The 27,136-nt window shown below is 32.0% G+C and overlaps 1 protein-coding gene across 8 annotated transcripts in view; it reads left to right on the top strand.

Moving 5' to 3' along the window:
• LOC143195419 (PRL-1 phosphatase) overlaps positions 1-22,129 on the top strand; it is a 56,155-nt gene extending 34,026 nt beyond the window's left edge. For 4 of the 8 annotated variants that reach the window (XM_076402505.1, XM_076402504.1, XM_076402503.1 and 1 more), the window contains exons 3-4: positions 21,708-21,830; positions 21,885-22,129. In XM_076402505.1, coding sequence (XP_076258620.1) covers positions 21,708-21,830; positions 21,885-22,082 — 321 coding nt within the window. In that variant the 3' untranslated portion in view covers positions 22,083-22,129. Of the gene's footprint in view, positions 1-5,390; positions 5,988-21,707; positions 21,831-21,884 lie in introns of those variants that run through there. The other 4 variants (XM_076402510.1, XM_076402507.1, XM_076402508.1 and 1 more) reach the window with 1 other exon arrangement.
• The last annotated feature ends 5,007 nt before the right edge of the window (positions 22,130-27,136 follow it).

The raw sequence follows: 27,136 nt of genomic DNA, 5'->3' as shown, positions 1-27,136 counted from the left end.
CCCCCGTCCTTTTTATTAAATTATTTAATTATTCCAGTCTCTTCTATTCACTTTGTAAGCATCTCCATCCTCTTAAGGACGTCAGCAGCTTCGAAAAATATCGATATTTCGAAATTAAAAAATATCGGTATATCAATATATTGAAGAAAACAATATCGATTTTTTTAAAATAACCAGTAAAAATATCGATATTTTACAAAATATATATCGATATTTTTAATTAAAAATGCTGATATATCTATTATATATAACTATTAAAATTAAATACGAAGATATACTAATCCTTAAAATATACCAATTTTAAAAGTATATTAAAAATAGTTAAATGTTTTAAAATGTTTAAGAAATATCTTATCAAAGATACGGATATTTTCCTTTATATTTTAAAGTCTGCTTTTTTGGACTGTCTGTGGACTGGAGCTACAGTTTAACGTGGGCTCCGAAACACCGAACCACCACCTACCGACTGACGAGTAACCAACTTAGAAATCATCCCAGAAGACATCCGGTCTTACAAAGCCTGGTTATTGGCATGATTGGGACCATTTTCCTTGTCAGATTTTGCACTCTTGCCTCAGGACAATTACAAGTGTAAAACAATCACAAACGTAAATTTACGACCATACCCTAGCACGATTCGAACCCGCGATTATCGCAACAGTAGGAAGACCGTCCTGTCGCCTATACCATTGCGCCAACCAAGCCGGCTTAATATTTTTTGAAACGATATTTTTCCGCATCTCTAATTTCCACTACTCTGCTGAGCTCGATGGGCATCGATTATATACTTCTCTCTCAAGTTCATCCTATAGTAAATCTGTAGGAAAGAGGTCTGGTGATGCTGAAGATCAGTTCATTATTTACAAAATTTCTTCGTTTCAGGGTCATTGACGTGTTGGAAAACAAAACTACAATTTGTCTTTTCAATAACTTAAATCTAGGTATATGTGTAGGACCCGTCCACCCTAACTTAGTCTCTGGAGTAATGTTTGTGTACTAATATTGTTATTTTCATTACATTTCAAAAGGTCAAATAGTTTGATTCTTTTGAGTGTATATTATGCAAGGGTTGTACTACTTCGGTATTAACATGAGAATAAATTCTGTCCTCATACCTTCTTAAAATTCTCTTGATTTCTTGAGTGACAGTCGGTATCTGAAGGTCTGGATGTAATCTACAATACTACTCAGGACATTGTTCCGGCAAACTTGTATGTCTAGTTGTTTACACTGACATTTCTCGTATTTCATTTGAAGTAGCGCTAATTTGAAAAGCAGTTAAATATAGATATTATTTAGGGACGTTCAGACCTCTCCCATTCTTGATTTTCTCCAGTAAATCGTTTTTGGGTAAGAGTATAATGTATATGTTTACATGAAACTGTGAAAAGTATTCCTCGTGGCTCAAACTGAAATACTCTCAGTGGCTCACAAATATCACTGCACTGTTCGAGATAAATCAGTATCCTTTTACCAATTTTATGTGCTTGGGATCTTCTGTTGCTATCATAGAAACGTCACAAAGTACGCCGAACACTTAATCAGTAATTTTTAAATTTGTAAACTCAGATTTAAAAGATTGGACTATACTCAATACAAAAGCAATGATTAAAACCGCCAATTCTGAGCAATTAACAATTGACGGTGTAGTAAGTGTTTTTGGCTATAAAACACGTATACCAATATTTCTTCAAAATAAGTGACAATTGATAAGAAACTAATTATTTTGTTTATTATTATCGATTATTAGCTCCAGTACTAACATGTTCATTTAAAAATTTATTGCGGTATTTTTCATAATCAACTAAATATGGGATGTTTTTAAACTTTTCAAGGGTAGTGAATAATTAATGAATGAAAATATTCAGACAACAATCAATAATATATGGTCTTTCTAATCGATCAGAATATTATCTAATATATCATTTATCAAAAAGATTTATGTCTGAATGATAACACTCAAAGTCAAAGATAATAAATAGCAGTTTATATTTACTACTAAATATTAAAATTGGATTTAAATGATATTAATAAAACAATCAAATAATTTTTTTTAATGGTCACTCTAGCATGCTTCCTTAGCTTATTTGTTTAATACATTATGATTCAATGGCAAGTTTGGGTTAATCCCTCTATTTTTCGGAAGTAGTGAGTCCCTATCTTTTTCCTTGTTTTACTCTATAACTGACAGCTAAAAAATAATATATCCATCTAGATCTAAATGAGGTAGTAATTTGTCATGAAATTGATACATTGAAAGCAGTATTATATTTTTTAAAAACATACAATAATTACTTATTCAGCCTGACGATATATTCGATTTTTTAAAAATATGAAGCATTTCTGTCATCATGTATTATTACATTATTACCATCTATAACTAGTATAAATACTTTAGTATTCAAGTTCAATGCCGTTTGAGTTTAATAAGCTTGTACGACCACACTTTTAAAAATATATTTTTGTTGCAGTCATTCTATAAACATATATTCTATAAAGTGCAAGTAATCGGCTATTGGGAATTATCACACAAATAAAAAATAAAAGTAAATATGACAGCTAAATTAACTAGAGAAATACCACTGTTGTACCAATTCTAACTTGTACGGTCATCAGCTCGTCTAAAAACCGCGCGTAAAAGAAAGGGTAGCTGGAATAACTGCTGCTAATAGAAAAATAACCATTATGGAAGAAAACATAAGAATAATATCCAGATATAGAGATTATAATAGCTTGAAGATCATCATCAAATGAGGAATCCACGATTTACTGGTGTGCTCGTTTGAGTAGGTACTCGTTGTTCTATCAAAGTTTTGATAATGATTAAAAGTGATAGGATATTAAAAATCGTTTTTGGAAATGAGACAATTCATCTTATCTCGTGCAATTTTACAGCCAGAATTGCTATTAGTATATAAAAAATATATTATATATTTTCTAGCAAATCTGTCAGTGTATCTTGACGAAATGCGCTTACATAATCGGAATTAATCCTATCTACTAAGACTTCCTTATAACAGTGAAGTCTCTTTGAAAAAGAAAAGTCTCAAGGTTTGTTCGTGCGTACTGCCATATTTTTTTGTCACCAGTAGTTTCGTTTGTGACGCTATTCATAAAATTCGATTCACTGCCTTTTTCACTGTTAATACATGTCGAGCGCAAATATCGCTTTCTTTTGGTATCTAATTTATATAAATGATACAAAACTATGTTCAATGTTTGTCTCCATAGTGATGTCGTGATATGAAATCTATTGGATTACTAACAATTTACTTGATTTTTTTTTGAGGACTGGCTCACCAAGGCGAGGTGAGATTTTCGAATGAGCAAACAAATTCTATCGCCGATGTTTAGTGAATCACTCACTACCACAAACGCTACATAATATTCTATAAGCCTGCGCTGCATTTTTCCTTTTCGGGTAGTAAGAGAGCAAAATTTACTTAATAATTGATTACGCTTGTTTATCTAATAAAGGTCGAATATAACTTATGCGTATATAATTTATTTTCTAGCATTTGTGTCAATGTTAACGAACAATGAGCGTTAATTGACTATTCTAGTTCAGAGATGTGTAAAAACTAAATTGATTTATTTGAAGTTTGGAACAACCTTGATTTTGTGAAGGAACTTGGTACGATAGAACTTCAGTACTAAGATTCAGACATTTGTAATAATGTAAGGCATATCAGTATTGAGACAATAACTTAAATTATATAAAACCTCAACAATATTAAAATAATTTTGGGAATTTTGATGTATCACTAACATGTTCTTGTTGTTAATATCAAAATCATATGTCGAACAAGTCAACAAACTTGATTAATTTTTATTTACTCCATCCTATAACTATTAAATAGTATTTAATTAATAAAGTATTATTATCGATATTAATAAATATACAGTAATAGAAATATAATTATATCGTCTCTTTAATCAATACACATAAATTTATAACAATATAATTAGCTTAATTATATCAGCATTATTGCAATATATGTTTTAAGATTTTATTTTAAAATTGAATTTTACCTATTAATTCTTTGAACAATAATTTACTAGGATGTCAAGACATAATATATAAAAAATATATAATATATTTTTTATTTACTAATAGCAATTCTGGCTGTAAAATTACACGAGATAAGATGAATTGTCTCATTTCCAAAAACGATTTTTAATATCCACTTTCATCACTTTTGATCATTATCAAAACTTTGATGGAACAACGAGTATCTACTCAAACGAGTACATCAGTAATTCGTGGATTCCTCATTTGATGATGATCTTCAAGCTATTATAATCTCTATATCTGGATATTATTCTTATGTTTTCGTCCATAATGGTTATTTTTCTATTAGCAGCAGTTATTCCAGCTACCCTTTCCTACCTGATGACCGTACAAGTTAGAATTGGTACAACAATGGTATTTCTCTAGTTAATTTAGCTGTCATATTTACTTTTATCTTTTATTTGTGTGATAATTCCCAATAGCCGAATACTTGCACTTATTATATCTCTTTGCAACCACTGATAACCTCACTGTTGGTATATTTTCCATTTATTGTTAAACCATGCGATTGAGCTATATTTAAATTTTGTTTCAAGTATCAATATATGTATGGTTCATCTGTTATGAGCTGTGAACACTATTGGAATTATTACATATGTGAAATTTGACATTTTATTAATAAAATTACATTTATGTATAAATATACTTTAATTTAACAAATATTTTCATATTTATCTGTTTATTTTCATCTGTTTACTATCATATTTTACATAGGAGATCATAAGAGATCCCCTTAAGGTTTTCTTTTTATTACACTAATAAATTAAAACACATACCGAAAAACCTCGCGTAAATAAACAACACAAATTATATCACCTAAAAATTGTCGTTAACTGCTTAGGTTAGAATTATTAATACCAAAGCCGAACGAGAAAGAAACACACATATAGCTGTTGCATTTTTCATTTACATTTGGCCGCGTAACGGGGATTCCGAAAAGCTTAAACGTGGGACCCGATTTTTCCATATAACTTTCACTTATAAATTTCTTTATTCCATGTTTACAACAATGACAAACATCAATCACATCACGTCAAAGCACGCATCAAGCAACGATAATTTTCTTAGAAATAATATAAAGTATCTGGACCTGTTGATTATTTAGTGATAATAATTGATAGGATATGTTGTGAGAAATTTAGTTGAATAGAGAGGTTAATAATACCTTATATCTATAAACACTCGTTATAAAAAGGTTTCTGATAAATGTATTCAATCCTACGGCCTTAGGGAATTTCGAAAACATTTTGAAATCGGCGAATTTGTTATATTGAAGCTTGTAACATATTAATTTAACATTCATGTTTTGTTATTTTAGGTATTAAGAAACACATTTGAAGGTGATAAAGATGCTTGTGTTGCTGTTCACTGCGTGTCTGGTTTAGGCAGAGCTCCAGTTCTCGTCGCCTTAGCCCTGATCGAACTAGGACTGAAATACGAAGAAGCCGTCGAACTGATTCGTGAGAGGAGACGCGGTGCCATCAACCTGAAACAGTTGGAGTTTCTCGAAAAATACAAAAAGAGACACCGGCTAAACGGGGAGAAAAAAACCTGCATTTTAATGTAAAATCGAGCTGTATTTATAAATATTAACTATTAGTTTAAATTATAAAACGATCTATTTAGATAACGTAATTTGAATTTGCAGTTTCTTGGTGAGAAATTGTCCAGACATAATATTATTGTTAACACAAAAAAAATGCTTTAGATGCCTGATGATGGCAAGTTGTCTGTTTACACTTGTTTGCTCATGACAAATGTATACAAATTTTTATTGGTCAAAGCAAAACAATAACTGACTGGCTATAAGACAAATAATTTCTTTATATTGGTGATATTTGTTCAAATGTATTGTTATATAATAAATAAGAGGGTTGAAAAAGTTTATTTTTCAATAAAATATTTTTAGTTTAAATTGGACAATTTTATTTTTCGGTCCGGAACTATAAATGCCAAAATCGTAAATCAGCCATAAAAGCCTCCGCCAAGAAACCCATCCATTTTATAGTAGATATATTTCGCACAAAGTTTATAGTTATGATGTTGTTTGTGTTCCTATAAATTAGACTTAAGATTACGTAGATTCCAAGTGATAAGTTAAACTTGACACTTGTTAATAATTTTTTTAAAGTAATTAGCACGTTTCAATAGAGAATTTAGTACTAGTACTATTTAGAATTGGTACTAGTAGTGATTTAGCAACATATATATCCGTATATCCATTTATTTTAAGGTCATAGTGCAGCTTTTCGTCGGTTACGTAGCGGTAAGCATTTGAAATTAATCATAGAACTTTGTTCTGGTTGCGTTGGATTACTAACAGGTTAATTAAAAAGTACCTGGCCCGACACATAGATGGCGTTACTAAAATTAAATCCATATGTATATCCATTATCCATAATTAAATCCATAAAAAGGAATTTCGCGTGTTGATAAAATATTGCCTTTTGAAGGGAAAAAATAGAGTTGAAGCAAAAACTTGGCCTGATGCCGAGTTTCCGGACATTGCCTCAGGCAAATCAACAATCAAGAATTGGTATGCTAAGTTTAGACGTGGCGAAATGATGTCCTGAAGACGGTGAATGCAGTGGACGTCCAGAAGTGTTTGTTACTGACGAAAACCTTTTAAAAATGTACAAAATAATTTTTTAAATTTTTTATTTTTGAACGACAATAAATTGAAATTTAATGAAATAGCACTCTAAGGATATCAGCTAAACGTGTACATCATATCATTCACGAATATTTGTGTATGGAAAAGCTCTGTGCAAAGTGGGTGCCGCGCGAACCCACTTTTAACTAAAAACAACGACGAGTTGATTATTCGGAACAGTGTTTGAAGATGATCAAGCGTAATGAACTCGAGTTTTTGCGTCAATACGTGACAATGGATGAAAAATGGCTCCATTATTTCACTCCGAATCCAATTGACGGTCATCCGAGTGGAGTGCACACGACGAGCTCGCTCCAAAGCGTGAGAAAACGCAACAGTCGGCTGGAAAGGTTATGGCGTCTGTATTTTGGGATGCGCATGGAATAATTTTCATTGACTACCTTGAAAAAGGAAGGACTATTATCAATGACTATCACATAGCTTTATTGGACCGTTTGAAGGACGAAATCGGCAAAAACGGCCGCATTTGAAGGGAAAGAAAGTGCTGCTTCACCAAGATAATGCACCGTGCCACAAGCCAATGAAAACAACGACAAAAATCCATGAATAGGGCTTCAAATTGCTTCCTCATCAACCATTCTCCATATCTGACCCCAGCGACTATTTCCTGTTCTCATATCTCAAAAGAATGCTCGCTGGGAAGAAATGTTCATTGAATGAACGGGTGATCGCCGAAACTGAGTCCTATTTTGAAGGTAAAGATAAATGGTATTTCAAAAGTGGTATCGAAAAGTTGGAGGACATCTATAATCAGTGTATTACCCTTGAAGGGAATTATGTTAAATAAAAAAACTAACTAATTAATTAATTACCAAATAAATTTTATGATTGATTGATAAAACAATGTCCTTGATTTTAGGTGAAGTTGAGAGTATATTTCAAATAACCATTACAGTTATTTTGGTAATTATGAAAAAAATAATAATAAGGAAACCTTAGAAATGATTATGTGACTTACTGGGAAGAAAAAGAATGGGATTTTTTGGATAGAATAATGTCAACGCTGGAAATCTTTTTCCACATGTCTTAATAATTTTTCATCAATTTTTTTGCATATAAATGATTATTTTATCAGCGTTTTACCCATGAGACGAGCAAAAGTATTAAATATTATGGCCCAATCATATTTTTGCACCAATTTTATCTGATTATCTGTGGAATTCTAATTATTGGTATAAATGTGTAAATCGCAGCAAAATCATTATACGACATAATTTGAAATAAGATGGAACACATGCGGGGTGGAACATGCAGCGCTGGCTTTGGATTGATGATGATGATGAGATAACCACTTTATTCGTGTTTATGAGTCTTTTATTACACATAGACTTTTCGTTATAATAATGCAAATCGTCAAAACTAGGAAACAACTTATTGGTGATGATGAATGAGATGTTTTATGCGAAATATATAAATGGTTGAATCTTGCACGAAATATGCATTCGGTCATATACATCTAAGCGTCTCATCTTCAAAAATATGTCTGTATACATTCACTTCCTCATTTCTACATACTCTCACAAAGCAATGAGCTGCATTTAAACGGTAAAAATCATTAATATAGCAATATAGTCTGACGACATAACGGCTTGGTAGAATATTAGGAAGATCCAATATAATTATTGCCACCAACTTGGTGCACTGAGGCTATCTCAAAACATCTTTATCATGAAGAACAATTTCCACTTCACTAGATGAAAAATGATTGAAATAGTGGCATTTATATATACCTAAATATTTATAGCACATAAACAACTTGAATTTAAATTAAGATGGGTGCGTTTGCTTATCGGATACAAATCGAATTTATTCTTAACTAAGAAGTTATTACCGTGCAAATCGGTATTTAGGTTCATTTGGTCAGGCTGTGGAGTACCTTTATTAAATGCAATATTACTCACGTGCTTTTAGTGAGATAACTCAACGTTATATCCTTCTCTAATGCAGCACGAATCTGATTTTACAAAAAAAAAACTAAGTAAGGGTTTTAGTGTATCCCAAATATTCAAATCACAATGTAAACTATTAAACGTAATACTAATAATAAAAAACCTGTTTGAAGAAGAAACATGTTGTAAGATTCTTATTTTGTGATATCAGAGGTCGGTAAGTCAGCAGTCAACTAGCTAATCCATCGTAACGTTCTCTACATTCTATCGATGCGTATTACGTTGACTGCGTATGTTTGGTTGCCTGTATCTTCAAATCAACTCAAAAAATTAACATGTAAATAAAACAGATTAGTTCACTTTCTCTTGCAAGTTTTTCCTACAAAATATTTGTTTTAATTATAACGTAATGCAATAATTTTGTATATATAAAATTATTGAAATTATTAATAATCTATACATAGTATAAAACAAAGTCGCCTTTTCTGTCCCTATATCCCTATGTGCGCTTAAATCTTTTAAACTACGCAACGGATTTTGATGCGGTTTTTTTCAATAGATGGAGTGATTCAAGAGGAAGGTTTATATGTATAATACATGCATAATATACTAAGGCAACATTGCTAATTTTAGAGGTTTCTAACGTGATGTCGTAAATTAACCTATTTTTTAGGCTTATTTAGCAATTAGCAAAAACGCTGCCTAACCCTACGAGTTAGATCAAATTAATGTACTACAGTATTGTAAAAAGGTCTACAAAAAAGTCCGGGATGGTATATGTTTATCTTTTAGGGATAACCCACATTAACCATTTTTATTGTTTACTTTTTACGTGAGAAAATGGCTTATTTACGAAGCTATTTTAAGCAATACGGCATTAATCCTTATCGAATTAAGTACCTTAAATACAGTGTGCAATTAATATAGATCAATATGGTTCCTTACAGCATGAAAATTAAACAAATATTTTCGGAAATATTACAAATTTAAAATTTGCGTTTAAAAATGTGTAATGTAATAAAAATTGTATGAATTTAGATATTCCAAAGACAGCAGGAAATCTTCATAGTAAGTATAGGGGAAGAGGAATTGTTTTACTCCAAATTTAATGCGTGCAGGCCAAGGGCAGTAATGAATGAACCAAAAATACTGGATCGATTTTAATCATGTTTTCACTGAGTGACATAGGCATATATATTTTATGTCCGTGCAAAGTCGGAGCGGGCCGCTATGTTTTTATATACAACGTTCATATTTTTTCTGTAGTGTATTTAATTTAGTATCAGCATTGCACCCGTGCGAAGCCGGGGCGGGTCGCTAGTATACATTATTTTGTTATAAGTTATTTATATTATTTATACTATATCAGAAAAATTATTATTAAGTTGTTGAGAATTTTGAGAAGTTATTGACAGCTAAGTATAATATTGTTGTATAATATAATATTGTTAATTCATAAGTTATTGTTAATTCATAAGTTTCCCTTTACGGCAACCATTACCTGTTTGTTGAAGACCCAGGAATTGGAGGAAGCTAACTAAGGTAAATAACAGATCAATTTAAAAATCCCCGGCCTACCAAAGTAAAACACAATTTTTTGGCAAAACCAGTTTTTTTTTATTCAACATAACTCCCTTCAAGGGTGATACATTGATTATAGCGACCCTCCATACCATTTTTGTAGTACGATTTTCGTCGATCACCTCTTCCTTCACAACAGAAAATAGTCACTAGGGGCCAGGTCAGGTGGAGAATACGGTGGATGAGGAAGCAATTTGAAGCTCAATTCATGGATTTTTGACACGGTGCATTGTCTAGGTGAAGCAACATTTTCTTTTTCTTCCAATGCGGTCGTTTTTTCGGCGATTTTGTCCTTTAAGCTTTTCAATAAGTCTATGTAATAGTCGCTGTTGATGGTCTTTCCCTTTTCAAAGTAGTAAATAAAAATTATTCCATGCGCATCCCAAAATACAGACGCCATAACCTTGCCAGTCGAGTGTTCCGTTTTTCCATGCTTTGGAGCGGGTTCATCGTGCACAGTCCACTCGGATGACTGTCGATTGGACTTCGGATTGAAATGATAGAGCCATGTTTCATCCGTTATCACATATCGACGCAAAAACTCGGGTTTATTACGCTTGATCATCTTCAAACACTGCTCTGAATCATCAAGTCGTCGTTATTTTTGATCAATAGTGAGCTCGCGTGGCAACCACTTTGCACAAAGCTTTCTCATACTCAAATATTCGTGAATGATACGATGTACACTTTCAGTTGATATCTTTATAGTGTCTACTATTTCATTCAGTTTTAATTTACGGTTATTGAAAATAATATTGTACAAATTATGAAATAGTAAATTGTATTTCTGTCTTTCTTAATTTGTGTCGATATATAAAAAAATATACATATATTTTCTTACCCCTGCCAATGATAAAAAACTGATATCTATAAAAAGTTATATTAAAGTTTACAGACGGCACCTTTTCACCAGAGAATCGACGTTCTCATTTCCTTCTAAATCCTTATGGCTGTATAATAATGTACATATAATATCTGGAAGCAGCAACGTTGTCCTGAATATGAATAAGCAAACGACGCAAAAAGAAAAAACCATAAAGTTCAACAGAGTACAAAATCATTTGAGGCAAATTAACCACAACTGGATGAATTATCTATTTTGAAGTAAACTTTTGCTTTAAAAGCAGACAATATAGGAAAATGAGGAGGCGGCTTATATAATACTCGATAATATTATGAAAGATGGTGGCTCCCTGTTTTTTTTTAAATTTAAGTTTATCTGTAATAAGACTGTTTGGACAAGAGATGTAATTTAAAGAAGATTTATAGAAGAAAATTTGTTTAGAAACTTACAAATAGCGGATTTATAGTGTTTCTTCAAGATACTAGATAATGTAGAGGATACACTATCGGCATTCTCAGAAATAAGTATATAGTATAGGGTGGAACATCCTAGTCTAGCTACCATTTTGATTGCGCGCCATCTCGGTTATATGACGTTTAGCTCAGTTTCCATATAACCAATTTGTTTTGTAGACACCCAAATTTTATTAGGGATAAATATACGCCAAAAGAACGAAATGAAATATTGACAATATTTATTGAAAATAATCGTTCCAATATTGCTACTCAGGGGAAATTGCAGATTAAGATCCTGATCAACGAGTTGAGTACAGTAATGTAATCCTAGTCTAAATTGATAATCAGCGATGAAGCTCATTTTTTTTCAGTGGCCTCGTTAATAAACGGAATAAAAGTTGTTCGCCCACGAAGCACTTCAAAGAAAATGGTGGCCTGTTCATTCGGGAAAACTGGTCATATTACAACAGTGCCCCTAGGTAATCGTAGAACAGTAAATTCTGACTGGTACACAACCATTTGTTTGCCAGAAATCTTCGGTGAAATAAGGAAAACAAACAAGAGACGCCGGATTGTTCTTCATCATGACAATTTGAGCTCTCACACATCAGCTCAAACAATATACTATTTGAACACTCAAAACATCGAAATGATGGGTCATCCGCCGTACAGCCCTGATTTGGCAAAAGTGTATCGATCATCGTAGCGAGTACTTTGGAAAACAATAAAAATATATTCGCAGCATGACCATTTGTTTTTTTCCTATTCCCAACATATAAATAGTGACCCTCGTATCATAGATCATCAGCAGCAGCGAGACAATATTCCTGTTATGAATTGATGATGATGATAAACCAATCACTTTGTTTCAGTCAATATGTAAAATCAATATGTCAAATATTAAAATTAATTATGTAAACATTAAGTTGTTTATTAGGTTTGAAGTGTTTGAAGTCTTTAATATACTTTCGGCTCTTTATAACTTTTCTTTACATTTACATCAAACCCAATCCTTAATACATCATAATTTGTTTTAGTACCATAATTGACCATGTATTTCTGAAGATAGCCCCAAATAAACGAGGTAAAATAAAAATTCCCCTTTCGTTTAAACTTATTGGGTTTAACTTACTAAAGTCGAACAGAGGTGATGTTACAATATCACTAATAAGAGGTCAAATTAAAAGTCCCCGGCCTACCATAGTAAAGCACATTTTTTTGACAATTTTTTTTTCTTATTCAACATAATTCTCTTCATGATAGGGTGATACACTGGTTATAGCGAGCCGCTAACTTTTCGATACCATTTTTGTAGTACGATTTGTCCTTTGCTTTAAAATAGGACTCAGTTTCGGAGATGACCTCTTCATTCGACGAAAATTTCTCACCATCGAGCACTTTTTTAAGGTCTGTGAACAGGAATTAGTCTCTGGGGGCCGGATCTGGAGAATACGGTGGATGAGGCAGCATTTCGAAGCCCAATTCATAGATTATTGGCAGCATTTTCACTGACTTGTGGCACGGTGCATTGTCTTGGTGAAGCAGCACTTTCTTTTTCTTCAAATGCGGCCGTTTTTCGGCGATTTCGCCCTTCAAACTGTCCAGTAAAGCTATGTAATAGTAGCTGTTGATGATCCTTCGTTTTTCAAGGAAGTCAATGAAAATTATTCCATGAGCACCCCAAAATACAGACGCCATAACTTTGCCAGCAGACTGTTGTGTTTTCCCACGCTTTGGAGCGAGTTCATTTTTAACATTTACTAATATGTGGTTTTTGATAAAGAAACCAATTAGCTAATTCTAATTCTTGTTAAACAAATAATAAGAAAACATTAAACAAATATTTTATTAATACAAATAAAAAAAAACGAAAATAGACCTTGATAACGTATTTTTTTGTCCGGTTGAGAAAAAATGAAGAGTTGAAAAAACACATCATCTGTTAATTAGGAAGGCAATAAATAAAAACTGCTGATTCTATGCAAATGAGTTATGGTGGATTGTGATTGGTGTTAAATAATCATAATTTCGTTTGATTCAACAGATAGGCGACCGGAACCTATCAAAGCCATTTATTCGGTTGATAAACTTCTCTACAGGGCGATTGAAATATCCTTGTTGTATAACGAAATATTTATAAGTGAATGGAAGCTATCGTGGTTTCTTTCTTATTCATTATGATGAACTGATATTGCATAATTTATAACTGATATAGTGTCTCGAATAACACTGCCAATGAACGTAATCAAAATGTTCAAACGTCGTAATAGTACAGCATTAACTTAGAATTTTCGTTTACAGCGTTTGTCGATTTATAACCTCCAAATATTACCCCTAATATTTTGAAGAATTTTGTTGAGAGTCGACTAATACCAACACAAATCATAACAGGTCAATTGAAAAATCTGGCGCTAGTAGAATTAAATTCATATGTTTTTCAGTTAGTCCTAACCCTCAAAAGATGCGTCTATAAATTTGACAGTTATCGGAAGGATTGGTATGCTTAGTTCAGACGTGGTGAAATGAACAGCGAAGACGGTGAACGCAGTGGACGCCCAAAAGAGGTTGTTACCGACGAAAGCATTAAAAAAATCCACAAAATGATTCTGAATGATCGTAAAATGAAACTGAATGAAATGGCAGACACTCTAAAGATATCAACTGAACGTGTACATCATATCATTCACGAATATTTGGGTATGAGAAAGCTCTGTGCAAAGTGGGTGCCGCGCGAGCTCACTTTTGACCAAAAACAACGACGAGTTGATGATTCGGAGCAGTGTTTGAAGATGATGAAGCTCAATAAACCTGAGTTTTTACATCGATATGTGACAATGGATGAAACATGGCTCCATCATTTCACTCCGAAGTCCAATCGACAGTAATATGAGTGGAACCCGCTCCAAAGTGTGGGAAAACGCAACAGACGGTTGGCAACGTTATGGCGTCTGTATTTTGGGATGCGCATGAAATAATTTTCATTGGCTATCTTGAAATAGGAAGGACCATCAACAGCGACTAATACATAGCATTACTGGACCGTTTGACAAATTCTTCATCAAGACAATGCACTGTGCCACAAGTAAGTGAAAACAATGGCAATAATCCATGAAATTTCCTGTTCTCAGATCTCAAAATAATGCCCGCTGGAAAGAAATTTTCGTCGAATGAAGAGGTGATCGCCTAAAAACCGCGAAGTTTTTCAACATACAATGAGCTGAAGGCTCATATATAGTTTCTGAAAGGATTAAAACGAAACTTGTCACATTAAATATGTCAAAAAATAATATATTGAAAATTTTTCTTAAAAATTAGAATTTCTGGTGTAGCTTTTCTTGAAAAACCAAGCTCTTGCTGTTCTTAAACCTTATGGACATCGCAAAATTAAATTAGCATTGCTTATTGATTAAACTATATTGGTAAATAAAGTAGAAATAGTTGTCCTTTATGGTTAGTAATTTGGTAACACTACATTATGACTATTCTTAATACATCTTATTGTAACATGAAATTCGAATGATATACTGATAATTTAAATAAATAAGTAAATGATATAAAATAATATTTATCAATTTTGTACTCAATACATCTTATTTTACTAATTGCTACGCCTATGAAATAATCTGAAATCAGATATGTACGATTGTGCGAATGGACTTCTGTTCTGACCATAGCGAAGAAGATCTTGCCTAATAACCTCGTATAAAAACGTTGCATGAAAATCTGCAAACCCATTGTTTTCCCCGCGAGCCAATGATACAAGAAGAGCGTTACCTACATTAATCAAAATCGAAATTGTTTTGTTTCGGCGCTAGTGATTCATTGAAAATATGTACAGCAACAAAACCACGTGGTTCTTGGTTTGTGCTCTGGTGATATGTCGTTTGGTTCTTGGTGTAAGTTTTATTTCCCTTTTATATTTGTGTTATTACGAAATAGAGATAAAATCTAAGTTTACTTTAACATGAAAATTGTAATGAAATTCTTTACATAGCTCTTAGAAAAGCAAATATTGAAATTGATAAACTCTGAGCAGTGAATTTGCAAGGACAATTTTGCGATATCGTTTTTATTAAATTCTTGCAGAACTTGTTATTTTAATATCTTCAATCAGAAAAACTGAGTTTCGAACTGCAGAAATTTTACAATTTTCCATTTTGACAAAATCATTTTGCCAAGACATTATATAAATATTTTAGGAATTAATTTATACAAAAGAATAAAATTTTTTTTCAACATATAGTACATCAGGCTCTGATCGGCAAAATTATCAGTTTCCAACAAAAATCCACAAAATAGTTTCTGGGGTATTAAAATTAAAATCTTGTAGAACTTGTTATTTTAATACTTTATATCAATTTCTACCCAAATGTTTAATCCAAAAATATATACATTCAGATTTTAAAATAAACCAATGTAATATAATTTGAAAATATCTAGAACCTAATATTATTAATAGAGGTTAATAGTTTTGGAGGAATGACAAAGTTTTTGGATGCAGTAAGCACACTATAACTTCTTTTGAAATATTGTGTTCCATTATTTCCATATTTATAATATATAAACATTGAATAAATCAAATACATTTTAAACTATATCCTGTATCTGCTGAATTTGATGATTGTTTCTTACCTACAGTTAACACATTGATTGCTACGGCTATTTTTAGAAATCTGGCCTAAAATAAGAATTTTATTTAATCGCATTATATTATTAAAAACTTTCATTCTAGTTTTTTAATAAATTTTCCGTTCGTGCAAGCCAGCATAGATTTTTGGTTCTTTTCTCAGAAGCCATCTGTCGATATTAGTACTAATATATTTCGAGTTTAATCGTAGCTGCACAACATGGCAACTAACCTCAGGACGAGATAACTCATAGTTGGCGTCCTAGAAAAGAACGCGATCTAAGAGTTCTCTCGTAGTTGGCTGTCAACGTGTTAAGCAAAACTCATCTCAAAAACTCAAAAAAAAATCAAGAAAAGCATTTTTTTGATAACATCTTTATTAGATATGCTTAGTACAATCTTAATTATAAATTAATTTATGACTACATTTCATTTGTACTTGGATTAATTCACAAGCAAGACGAGTGCGAGAAAATACATCAATATCTATTCCTCTATATATGGTTTGGTTCGCTTCAATATTCTGATATCCTGCGCGTTGTTCAGTAGTTGTATATGCTTCCACGTTAGTATGATTTTGTAATCTTCTTTCGTGTTTTAAGGATAAATCTTGGATAACTTTGTAAATCCATTCGTGTAGTTCTTCATTGGTTACCGCGATGGGCAGTGGTAATTAATAGAAGAATTTTGTTTTGGCAGCGTTGGTTGAATAGTTGATGTGAATTTTTAGTACAACCTCATATTTGCACCCCATTGGTCAAAATTGGCCTTTATGATTGTCTGATAATCTGTTTGATTTTAGATCAAGTTGAAAGTACCTTTCGACTAATTAGTACAGTTGTTTTATTTTGGTTCTAATGTGTTTTGCTTTTTGTCTAACATGATGGTTCCAATTTAATCCACAGTCAAGATGTATATCAAGGTACTTAGCTGATTCTGCTTGAGTGATTGGGCATCCATCGAGTGATATAATTAGATTTTTATTATTTTGCCACAATGCAAACACATGGACAGATTTGGAGCTATTAAGTTACATTTTCCAATCTTTAATTCATTTATAGATTTTGTTGACTGCCATTGTACTTTTTCTACTTCCCTGGGTAGATAACATATATCTAATTCCATAATAATTGTGTCATCAGCAAAGGTTCCAAGTAGGGTTTCTTTTGTTGTTGGAATCTCAGCAGTGTAGAGCAGATACAGGAGAGGTCCTAAGACGCCAGCTTGCGGAACTCCAACCAAAATAGTTTTAAAATGTCGAGAACGCTATTTCGTGCGAGACAATAACCAACTGTCAAACAGTTGACAATAGTTAAGCTCAACTTACAGATTAAATCCACATGCCAAACTCGGTCAAAAGCAACCATACTGGAAATCTGGTATTATTACAAAATGTTTAACACCCTTAAATGTTAGTTTCTCAGTTAGTTTTGATATCATCAACAAAAATGTGTTTTAATTTTGTTGGTAATATAATATTAAAAAAAATTATTAATACTTTAGACGTAACGTTCTATTTACTAGCATTAAAAAAGATACTTAATGTCACAAAATATTTAACCCTGCTAATGACACCAAAAGACGTAACCTTTTGATAATTACATGTTAAAATGTGCAAGCGTTAGTCAACGTGCTATGTTCAATTTTCTTTATTTTTATGCAACATTCAAACTCTCTATGAGAATGAGAACAATCCTAAATATAAACTGAAATATTCATAAACAATTGTATTATTATTTTTCTCTTCTTGTTTGTGACATAATTTATATAAATATTTATCGTTCATTTCATTTTTCCCCTCGCAATGATTACGCTAAAAATCTGAAAACGGTTAATTGTTTCTGCTACTCGGTATTAAATTCTCGAGAGTATTATAATGGGTAAGGATGTATCATATATCAGAATACGGTATCTTATTGTCGATTGTCGGGTTTCCTCCTTCAATATATTGTTCGAATTCTAGTCCTTTAATACTGGGAATCCTATATATTATCCTCTAAACAATATACACAGCCCGAAGATTTATCTGTTCGAAATCACTCGATGACCGTAAGTAATATTTCAATTTCAATATTTAGACGTCCTCAGTTCAGATAATTGAAAGCATGCTTCTACGGTAGGTCGATGGATAGTTGCATATAGTGGCCATATAGTTGCATATTGCAGCTTGCTGAGTTGACATTCAGATATTCTTATCTCCAATCCAAAAATGTTAGGAAATATGTTTATTATAGACAGGAAAAATTATTACATCATTGTCAGCTGTAATATTTCGATCATACATTTTTGTGATTGTTCATTATTTTCAAATAAATCAATCCCCTGTCATTCTCCAGTTTCTTGTATAGTAAAAAATAGCTTTATCACTTGCAACGTATATTAGTTTATATCTTCTTGTGATATACAATATTTAGTTTCTATAACGACTGTTACTGACTTACAACCAGCCTATTTATTGTATTACTCAGGATTGCCGAATCTTAGCGAAATGATTGAACAAATTGATAAATGGCAAAAGTGAATTTTGAGGATTAAGAGAAGACAGTAACGAAGTTAAATCGTTACTGTAATATCGTAAATTAGTGAGAAAATATTCACTAATAACCATCTGTAAAATGAAAATAAAAAAAATATAATCGGAACATAGAATCGATTGAAATATTTGATGTAGTTGTTTAATCATAATAATGTTTCATGATTTATTTTTACACACTTAAATGTCCATAATTATTAAGTTGATTATATCATGAGATTATATAATCGGTCCACTGTATTAAAATTGTTGTCCCGATTCATAACGTGTCTGTCTCATTGTTTCGCCGCGGTTCCAAAACTACGGCGGACCGATGCGTAGTCGAGCGTACACTCTCTGTATAGGATCTCTGCACCGTCGCTTTCGGTGGCTCGTAATCCGTATAACGAAGATGAATGCTGTCGGGAGCGATTGCGACAGCCAAACAGCGATGATGCCTCGACCGATGGGAAATGGTGTCGATGGTGGGCGATTACATTGTGTTTGCGTAGAGTTGTTCTATCAAAATCCAGTTTACTAATTGGTTGTATTTCTCGTATTCTCGCCATCCCCGTCTCTCTCACTTGCTTCGTTGAGGTATATTAAAGGAATATTTTGGGATTTCGACGTGGATAATTATGAGTTGAGACAATTATTTCGTCACTGACACCGTAATAATAGCAATCAAGTGTATTTAAGATGATTTCTAATGCTGACAATCTTCCGTTTCAAAATAGCGTATTATTATTTAGGTTTTGTGTAATTTTAATAGAACGTTTCAACTTTAATTATATATAATTGCATTTATTAAATAGTTCTGATTCAAAACATTTTAGTCAGATTTTAAATATATATTATAAAATTAATGTCATCTTATATAATGATATGGAAGTGCATACATTACTGCTACATAACAGATAACACACATGACATTACAATCCCTACAATGAAATTATATGGCGGTACTAAATAGAAATAAATTAAATTAAAGTTTGTCTACAATAATGAACGTCTTCAAAACCAGTGTATTATCAGAAATGGGCTGACTGTTTCTCTGCTAATGCATTATTTCTTCAGGATTTAAGGTATGCTAAATTTTGTTTACGTAATCCTCATGATTGTAGCAAGCTCCAACTGTGTACAGACTTGGTGAAGTCTTGCAGCATCAAGAGCAGCCTGTTGGTTGAGAAACAGACATTCTTCCCAAATATTATAACGATGTTTATTCTCGATAATGAAAATTAGCTTTATGTGCTGAAATAATTTTGAAAGTATTTTAATATTTATCGGCGATATTCAAGAATAAAACTATTTCTTATAGTCGAGGTGTAATATTAATATACATAGGAAAGTAAACAAATGTTAGGCTACTGCTTTAATATGGACTAGAAACAATATTCAATAACAACCGATGGAAATACGCAACAAACACGCAATGACGTAGGTCATATACCAAAAAATATCTGAAACACGTCAAAGACGGCTTCTGTTATAATAGCATCTCCGTATAGAAGTGATCTTATTGAAAATAAAACAAGAAAATTGAAAATGAAAAGAAAACAAAAAAGAGTAAAAGCAAAGAACAGAAAAAAGTCTAGACATAAGAAAACAAAAAAAAATACAATGAAGTGATAGATAGTGGAGGTGAAGAGGAATTTGATTGATTCAGACACTGAGCCAGATTCTTTAATAGGGAAAGAAACTTCTGACTCCATAAATGCAAAATGTATATTCTGCCAGTATTTTTTGTTCAGAAAACAAAAGACTCTGGGTTCAATGCTTGATATGCGTGCTCTGGGCACATAACAATTGTGTCACTACCAAAGTAATTTGATCTCTTCTAGATAAGCATTATATGACTGTTATTTTCTTAGAATATATTTAAGCTTAAGAAAAATATAAAAATGTGACTGTGCTATCTAAAAATTAATAATAATTTTATTTATTGAAATTAATATTATATTAAGTTAATGAAATGTTACATACCCTTGTACTTTTGGTCCCCAAAAAAATTATAGCCAATATTTAGTTACTTTCCTCTAATATGTATCATGGTCAGACATAGTATTCTCAGCAGTAAGTACATGAGGGGAAAGTGACGCCACCTAATTGGAGGAGTTGTTGCTTCTCTAGGAAAGTGTGTATGAAAGACAAAATATTAGATTCAACGTATTTCGCAAAATCAGTGCAACTACAGACTTCTGAGGCGACATCGACCTTGGATGGAATGTACAAACAATAGCTCTAAAAGGATCAATATCATAGAAAGCGATTTAAAAAACAGATGTGGCTGACCGCCAACTGTGGCGACAGTGTATTGCGTTGTCATATCTATAACTTTTTAGTAGATTTACTTAATTTACTCCCAATCAATGTATCAATATAACTCAAATTATATATATTTATCAAGATATCATAAGAATATATTTTGGATCTGATTTTTTTAAAGTTATAGGATTTAACAATTTTCTTCTTCCGTACTTCCAATTTGTAGCAATGTATTACAATTCACCCGCTAATTTTTTAAAGTTAAGATCGACGATACTACTTTGCCAATATCCAAAGTACACGCAGTAGAATGTAAACCAATAAATGGCTTATCTCAAATTATCGTATTTCATATCATATTTTTGAACGTCAATTTAAATCTCATCGATATTGAAACCGGACGACTGAAAACCATCACTATGGATACAAGAAAAAATCAATAATTACTTTAAAAAATTAAGAAGATTTAATATTTGAGGTAATTTTTTATTTTAAGGAGATTATTGTGGGGAGATCATAAGTCTTAAAGATTTCGGGGCTTTAAAATAATGATAAAAAAATTATAATTTTCTCGGGCTTTGTTTCAAAAATATCAAAGAAGCTCTTTTTTCTTTAAACTTCTTTGGAAAATTAAATTATTGTAAAAAATATTAATATTGCTGACAAAAATTAATCCCTATTTTTAAACTATGGACTTTTTAAAAATATTCTGTAAAATATAAATAACTGAACAACCAATAATTTAATGAAACATGTTGAAATATATACATATATAATTTTTTCAGCAATTAGATGGTTATATACCTGGACAGGATTATCCTATCTATAGTGAAGTACCTCAAGGGCTGTCCTTTCGCTGCGATCAAAGACCGCCTGGATATTACAGCGATCCTGAAGCTCAATGTCAGGTAAACTCAGTGTTATTTTCGTTAATTAGTTGTTAATTAACATTGTAAATCTAGGTGTGGCATTGGTGCTTGCCAAATGGACAGAAATTCAGTTTCTTATGCCCAAATGGAACCATCTTTAATCAATTTGCCAGGGTATGTGATTGGTGGTTTAATGTCGACTGTGCTGCTACCCCTAACTTATATGCGATCAATGACGACCTATATAGAGTACCGCCTCCCTATAAAGGACAACAAAAACAGAAATTGTGAATAATAGCAATTTAATTATGGTATAAAAATAAAAGTATAAAAAACAATTATTTTTAATGGCCTTATATATTCCCGTCATATAAAAGAAAATATTTAAAGATTTTGAAAATGTTTATTATTTTTATAATATAATAAGCCTTGGAAGTGATAACTTATATATCTCAAAGAACTGCATATCCTTAAGTTGTCTATGTACACTTTCCATATTAACCAGATTTCATATTAATCACAAATACTAAGCAGCCATTCGAAATTTATCAAAACAAGCAAAACGGCAAAACAACGTTTGCGGGTTTATAACTTTTTATTGTCACTAATGTTTTGAAGAATTTTGCAGATATTTGGCAACCGAACAACTTATGCAGCCTGAGTTGCTTACATGTTCAAACGTATTAAGCAGCATTGTATCTAAGTAAAATTATAAAGAAAATATTATCTGGTATCAAAATAAATTTAGAAACTGCAATAGATAATAAATTATACATCCTGATGACATGTTTCACTGTTACTTTGGATAGACAATAAATCTCTACAACTGAAGCTTTTTTATTCCGTAAGAATATTTATGAGAACATGTCATTACTGACCAGGAAATATGTTCGATAATCCAAAAGAAAAAAGTCACATGTCATTTCCGCCTCATGGGCAAAACTGATACAGAAATGACATGTAAATTTAATTATAAGGCGTTTAGCTGAGACTTTGAAACCAAATCTTTTCTTACCACCTCCTTAACACCATTACCAAAGTTGGTTTGTTGAGTATAGCATTTGTACAACATTATTAATTTTTCACAAAAGTTTCTCTATGTATTTGATGATGACTCTATAGAGTATATATTCAGCAACTTCTCGAAGTTGTTCAGTGTGATATTGATAATATATTGAATTGTTTATTTCTATATACGCTTGTGAATCTTTTTTCAATTGAATGAATTAATTTGAAATTTGAATGAATAAAGAAAACATATCAATATCAACAACGAACGTGTCTTATCTGACATATCAATGCGTCTTCATATTGCGAGATGCAAATGTTAAAAAAAACTTTACTGTAAGCTTTTTTTATTTTATTTTTTGTATAAACCTTGTTCTGTCAGTTACTTCTCCTCCCTGCTGTTATTGAAATAGAGCAATGTCTTGAACAGAAAAGATGGAGAAGCATACATTCAATATACTATATTATAGACAAGAACCTTTAAACCTTCAAAAAGCATTTAGACGTTAGCTTTAATTAAGAAATAATAAATATTTATAGCTTAATCTGTTTATTTTACTAAATATGTTACTATTATGTAAAAGGTCAGGTTTCGTGACACGTGATAAATTAATAGCTATCCTGGAAACAACTTGTTTTCATTTAACAGTATATTTAAGAAACTCAAAGAAAAATATAGGTGTGGTGTAAGAAAAACATCGGGAGTGTCGGACCCACTGACGCACGTTAGAAGTAAAGCTTCTTATGTTTTTCCATGCCAAAATATAATAGTATTCTCTCTCTTCCGCTTCACCACTACCTTTCACTTTCTTTCACTCTAGGGCACGGAAACAAACTGTTTAAGGTATAATAAATATTTTTTCTGTATTAATACATCTCACCTTCGATATGTTCAGTACAATCCTAATTCACAAATTAATTTATTACTACTATTCTGTGGTACTTGTATTAATATACAAGCAAGGCGTGTACGGGATTAATACATCAGTATGTATTAACTAGAATTAGAATAAAACCAATCTACATAAGCTATACTTAAAAAGATACTTATACTCTCAACTAGTTGGAGTGGTTTGGTTCGCTATCCAATAGCTCTACTACTTTATTACATCTACGTTGCTGTGATTTAGCAACGTTATTTCATGTTTTAGGTTCAAATCTTGGATCACTTTGTGTATCCATTTGATTCTGAGATTATGGTGTAGCTCTCCGTTGGTTACGTAGTGATAAGCATTGGTAATTATTCATAATCCTATATTTGCACCCTATAGGTCCAAATAGGCTTTAGGATTGACTGATATATCAATGTCTTTGACTTTAGAGCAAGTTGAGAGTATCTATAGACTAACCAGTGGAGTTTCTTGACTTTGAGTCTAATTTGCTCTGCCTTTTGTCTCACAAGATGTTTCCAGTTTAACCTACCATCGAGATATATTCCGAGGTATTTAGCTGATTCTGCTTGAGGAATCGGGCATCCGTCAATTGATTTAAACAAATTTTTGTTAATTCGCCGCAACGCAAAATTAACATGGCCTGATTTGGAGCTAGTAATCTGTTTTTTTTTCAGTCTCTAGTCCATTTGTAGATCTTATTGACCGCTACTTGTACTTGTTCTATAGCCATAGACAGGGATAAATCTTTTACCATTACAACTGTGTCAACAACGACGAGTTGATGATTCGGGGCAGTGTTTGAAGATGATGAAGCGTAATAAACCAAAGTTTTTGCATCCATGTGTGACAATAGATGAAATACGGCTCCACCATTTGAATGTAAAGCTCCAAAGCTTGGGAAAACGCAAGAGTCGGCTGGAAAGGTTATGAAGGACAAAATCGCCGAAGAACGTCCGCATTTGAAGAAAAAGAAGGTGCTGCTTCACCAAAACAATGCACCGTTTCAAAAATCCATGAATTGGGCTTCGAGTTGCTTCCTCATCCACCGTACTTTCCATATCTAGCCCCCAGCGACTATTTCCTGTTCTCAGATCTCAAAAGAGTACTCGCTGAGAAGACATTTTCGTCGAATAAAGAGGTGAACGCCGAAACTGAGGCCTATTTTGAAGTAAAGGACAAATCATACTACCAAAATGGTATCGAAAAGTTGGAGAGTCGCTATAATCAGTGTAATACCCTTGAAGGGAATTATGTTGAATAAAAAAACTAATTTTGCCAAAAAAATGTGTTTTACTATGGTAGGCTGGGGACTTTTCAATTGACCTGTTATTTTTAAAAATTTCATAAATTTGATCTTGAATATGGACGTATGTGGACGCTTTCTTTTCGGTGAATCCAACCAATATTCAGTACAACTGTAAAACGCTGATAAGATATCAACGTTGTGTGAGTTAAGGACATTCGGTCCTTTTGGCTGCGGTCGAACTATAAGTGGTTTGTGACCACAACTTTCAGTTCAACTAAGTCAAAATTTTAAGCTCCCCAAAAGGGTATTTTCAGTATGACCATAACATAATCAATCTTGAAACGGATAATGTATAGCATTCAGAATCTTTTGTAATAATCTATATTAAAATATTTGTAGAAAGAAGCGATTCTCTATAAGCAAAAGCCGGTCTAAAACAACCAGACGAATTAAAGCCCCAAAATATTTAAGAATTAATATTTGTTTTGATGAAAAAAGTGTTTCAATTTCTCTTATTTTTTGTTCACCCCTACGATCTACTTATCCTTTGTCACGAATAGAGAGAGGGTTCAGCAACAAGAATGAAAACCATACCGCTGTTTCTTTAACAATGCTATTCGACCCCACGTGGGTGGCGGGTGTGAAAGGGAGGGGGGCGAGAGGGAGAGGGTGGACTGGAAAAATTCCGACTGCCACTGTTTGCAGATGTAGCGACTGAGAAAAAGGGTGAACCGGTCCATTGTCATTAATTTCAGTCAACTTTCTTTCTGTATCGAGAAAAAATAATCCGTGACAAGGAAAAATGTGCTTTTCATGCTTAACCTAACAAAAAGACGTGGGCTGACATTTTTCTGAAACTCCCGTAAGTGACCTAACTTTATCTCGTATTGTAACGTAAATCCCCAACTCTTTTTTCCCTTCCATTATTCACGATTGGCTGGTCCCGGAACGCGCAACCTGTTATTACATCGGAAGATTTTGTGCCGGATGAAGGCCTCTAAAAACATTTCAAAAGAGCCCCCGATGATCTCTCTATTTTCGCCAGACAGTTTAAAATCCACACTATATAATATAGTTTTTTTAAGAGAAACCCCAAGAGAGTTACGACAAATTTAATGGAGAACTGATGAGAAATTAGCTAATGTTCAATCAATATCGCTAACAAAAGGATGCTGTTTGGAAACTAGATTTTATCAAAAGAATTATCAAGATCATTTGTTATAACCATATATTATGTTTTGATCGATGAACTTTTAATATATTTTTTTAGGTTGAACCATTAATCCCATCAGCCTAAAATTTCCGGTATTTTTTAGCGAAAAACTGAGATAAATAATTCTTTTGAAGTTACTATGCATTTACTTGTTTAAATAAACGTTAATATATAAATGGATGTACAGCTAATAAAGTAATGTTAATAAAATGGAGAGTATATTTAAAGTATTAAATGTTTCACTGTTTTTGATGATGTTTTCGAAATTACATTTCAAAATGTTTTAAATCCATTTTTGCCGGATTTTGTCAGATATTTGTTTGTATTAGGTACTTCCGATGAGTTTTTCATTTTAAAAATGATTTTTTTTCTGTATGCTTTTGTATGTATCCTTTTTAGCAGCTCCTAATGCTCGACATCCTACTGATCCCATTATATATTTACTTCTCTGTAAAGAAAATTTAAATTAGAAAGACACAAATATCAGAGTGATTTTGATAATTATTTTTTATAGTCGTGATAATTTTGTAATATATTGAATCAGAAAAAATTGCACAAAAATAACAGTTGAATTTAAACAAAATAGTATACATATTTTATATTTATTTTATTAATAAAATTGTTTACGGTAGCTATTGAAAGTTTGAACTATGCATATAATATGGACAAAGGACGTAAATTAATTTTCCTTAATACATTGTAGCAACTTGATGCAAGTTCACAAATTAACTATAATAATATGAATTGTAAATTGATGATGTTTATATATAAACACTTTAAGTGGAATTGTCTGACAACTTCTTGCGAATATTGGGTATAGAAATTTGAGATATGGCATGGTTAAAATTTATGTAGAGAAGTGTAGAAACCAACCTGAAATGTATATATTAAATGTCTTACTAATGGATATATCCTTTACCATGGCGCATTCACCATTTTTAAATATTTTATAATATTTGTATAGTGATACTATATTTTTCATTAA

The sequence above is a fragment of the Rhynchophorus ferrugineus genome, unplaced genomic scaffold (assembly GCF_030347505.1).
Source record: "Rhynchophorus ferrugineus isolate W39M unplaced genomic scaffold, kcgeb_rfMv2 rfM4, whole genome shotgun sequence".
NCBI lineage: Eukaryota > Metazoa > Arthropoda > Insecta > Coleoptera > Curculionidae > Rhynchophorus > Rhynchophorus ferrugineus.
This window is presented reverse-complemented; position numbering and strand designations above follow the sequence as displayed.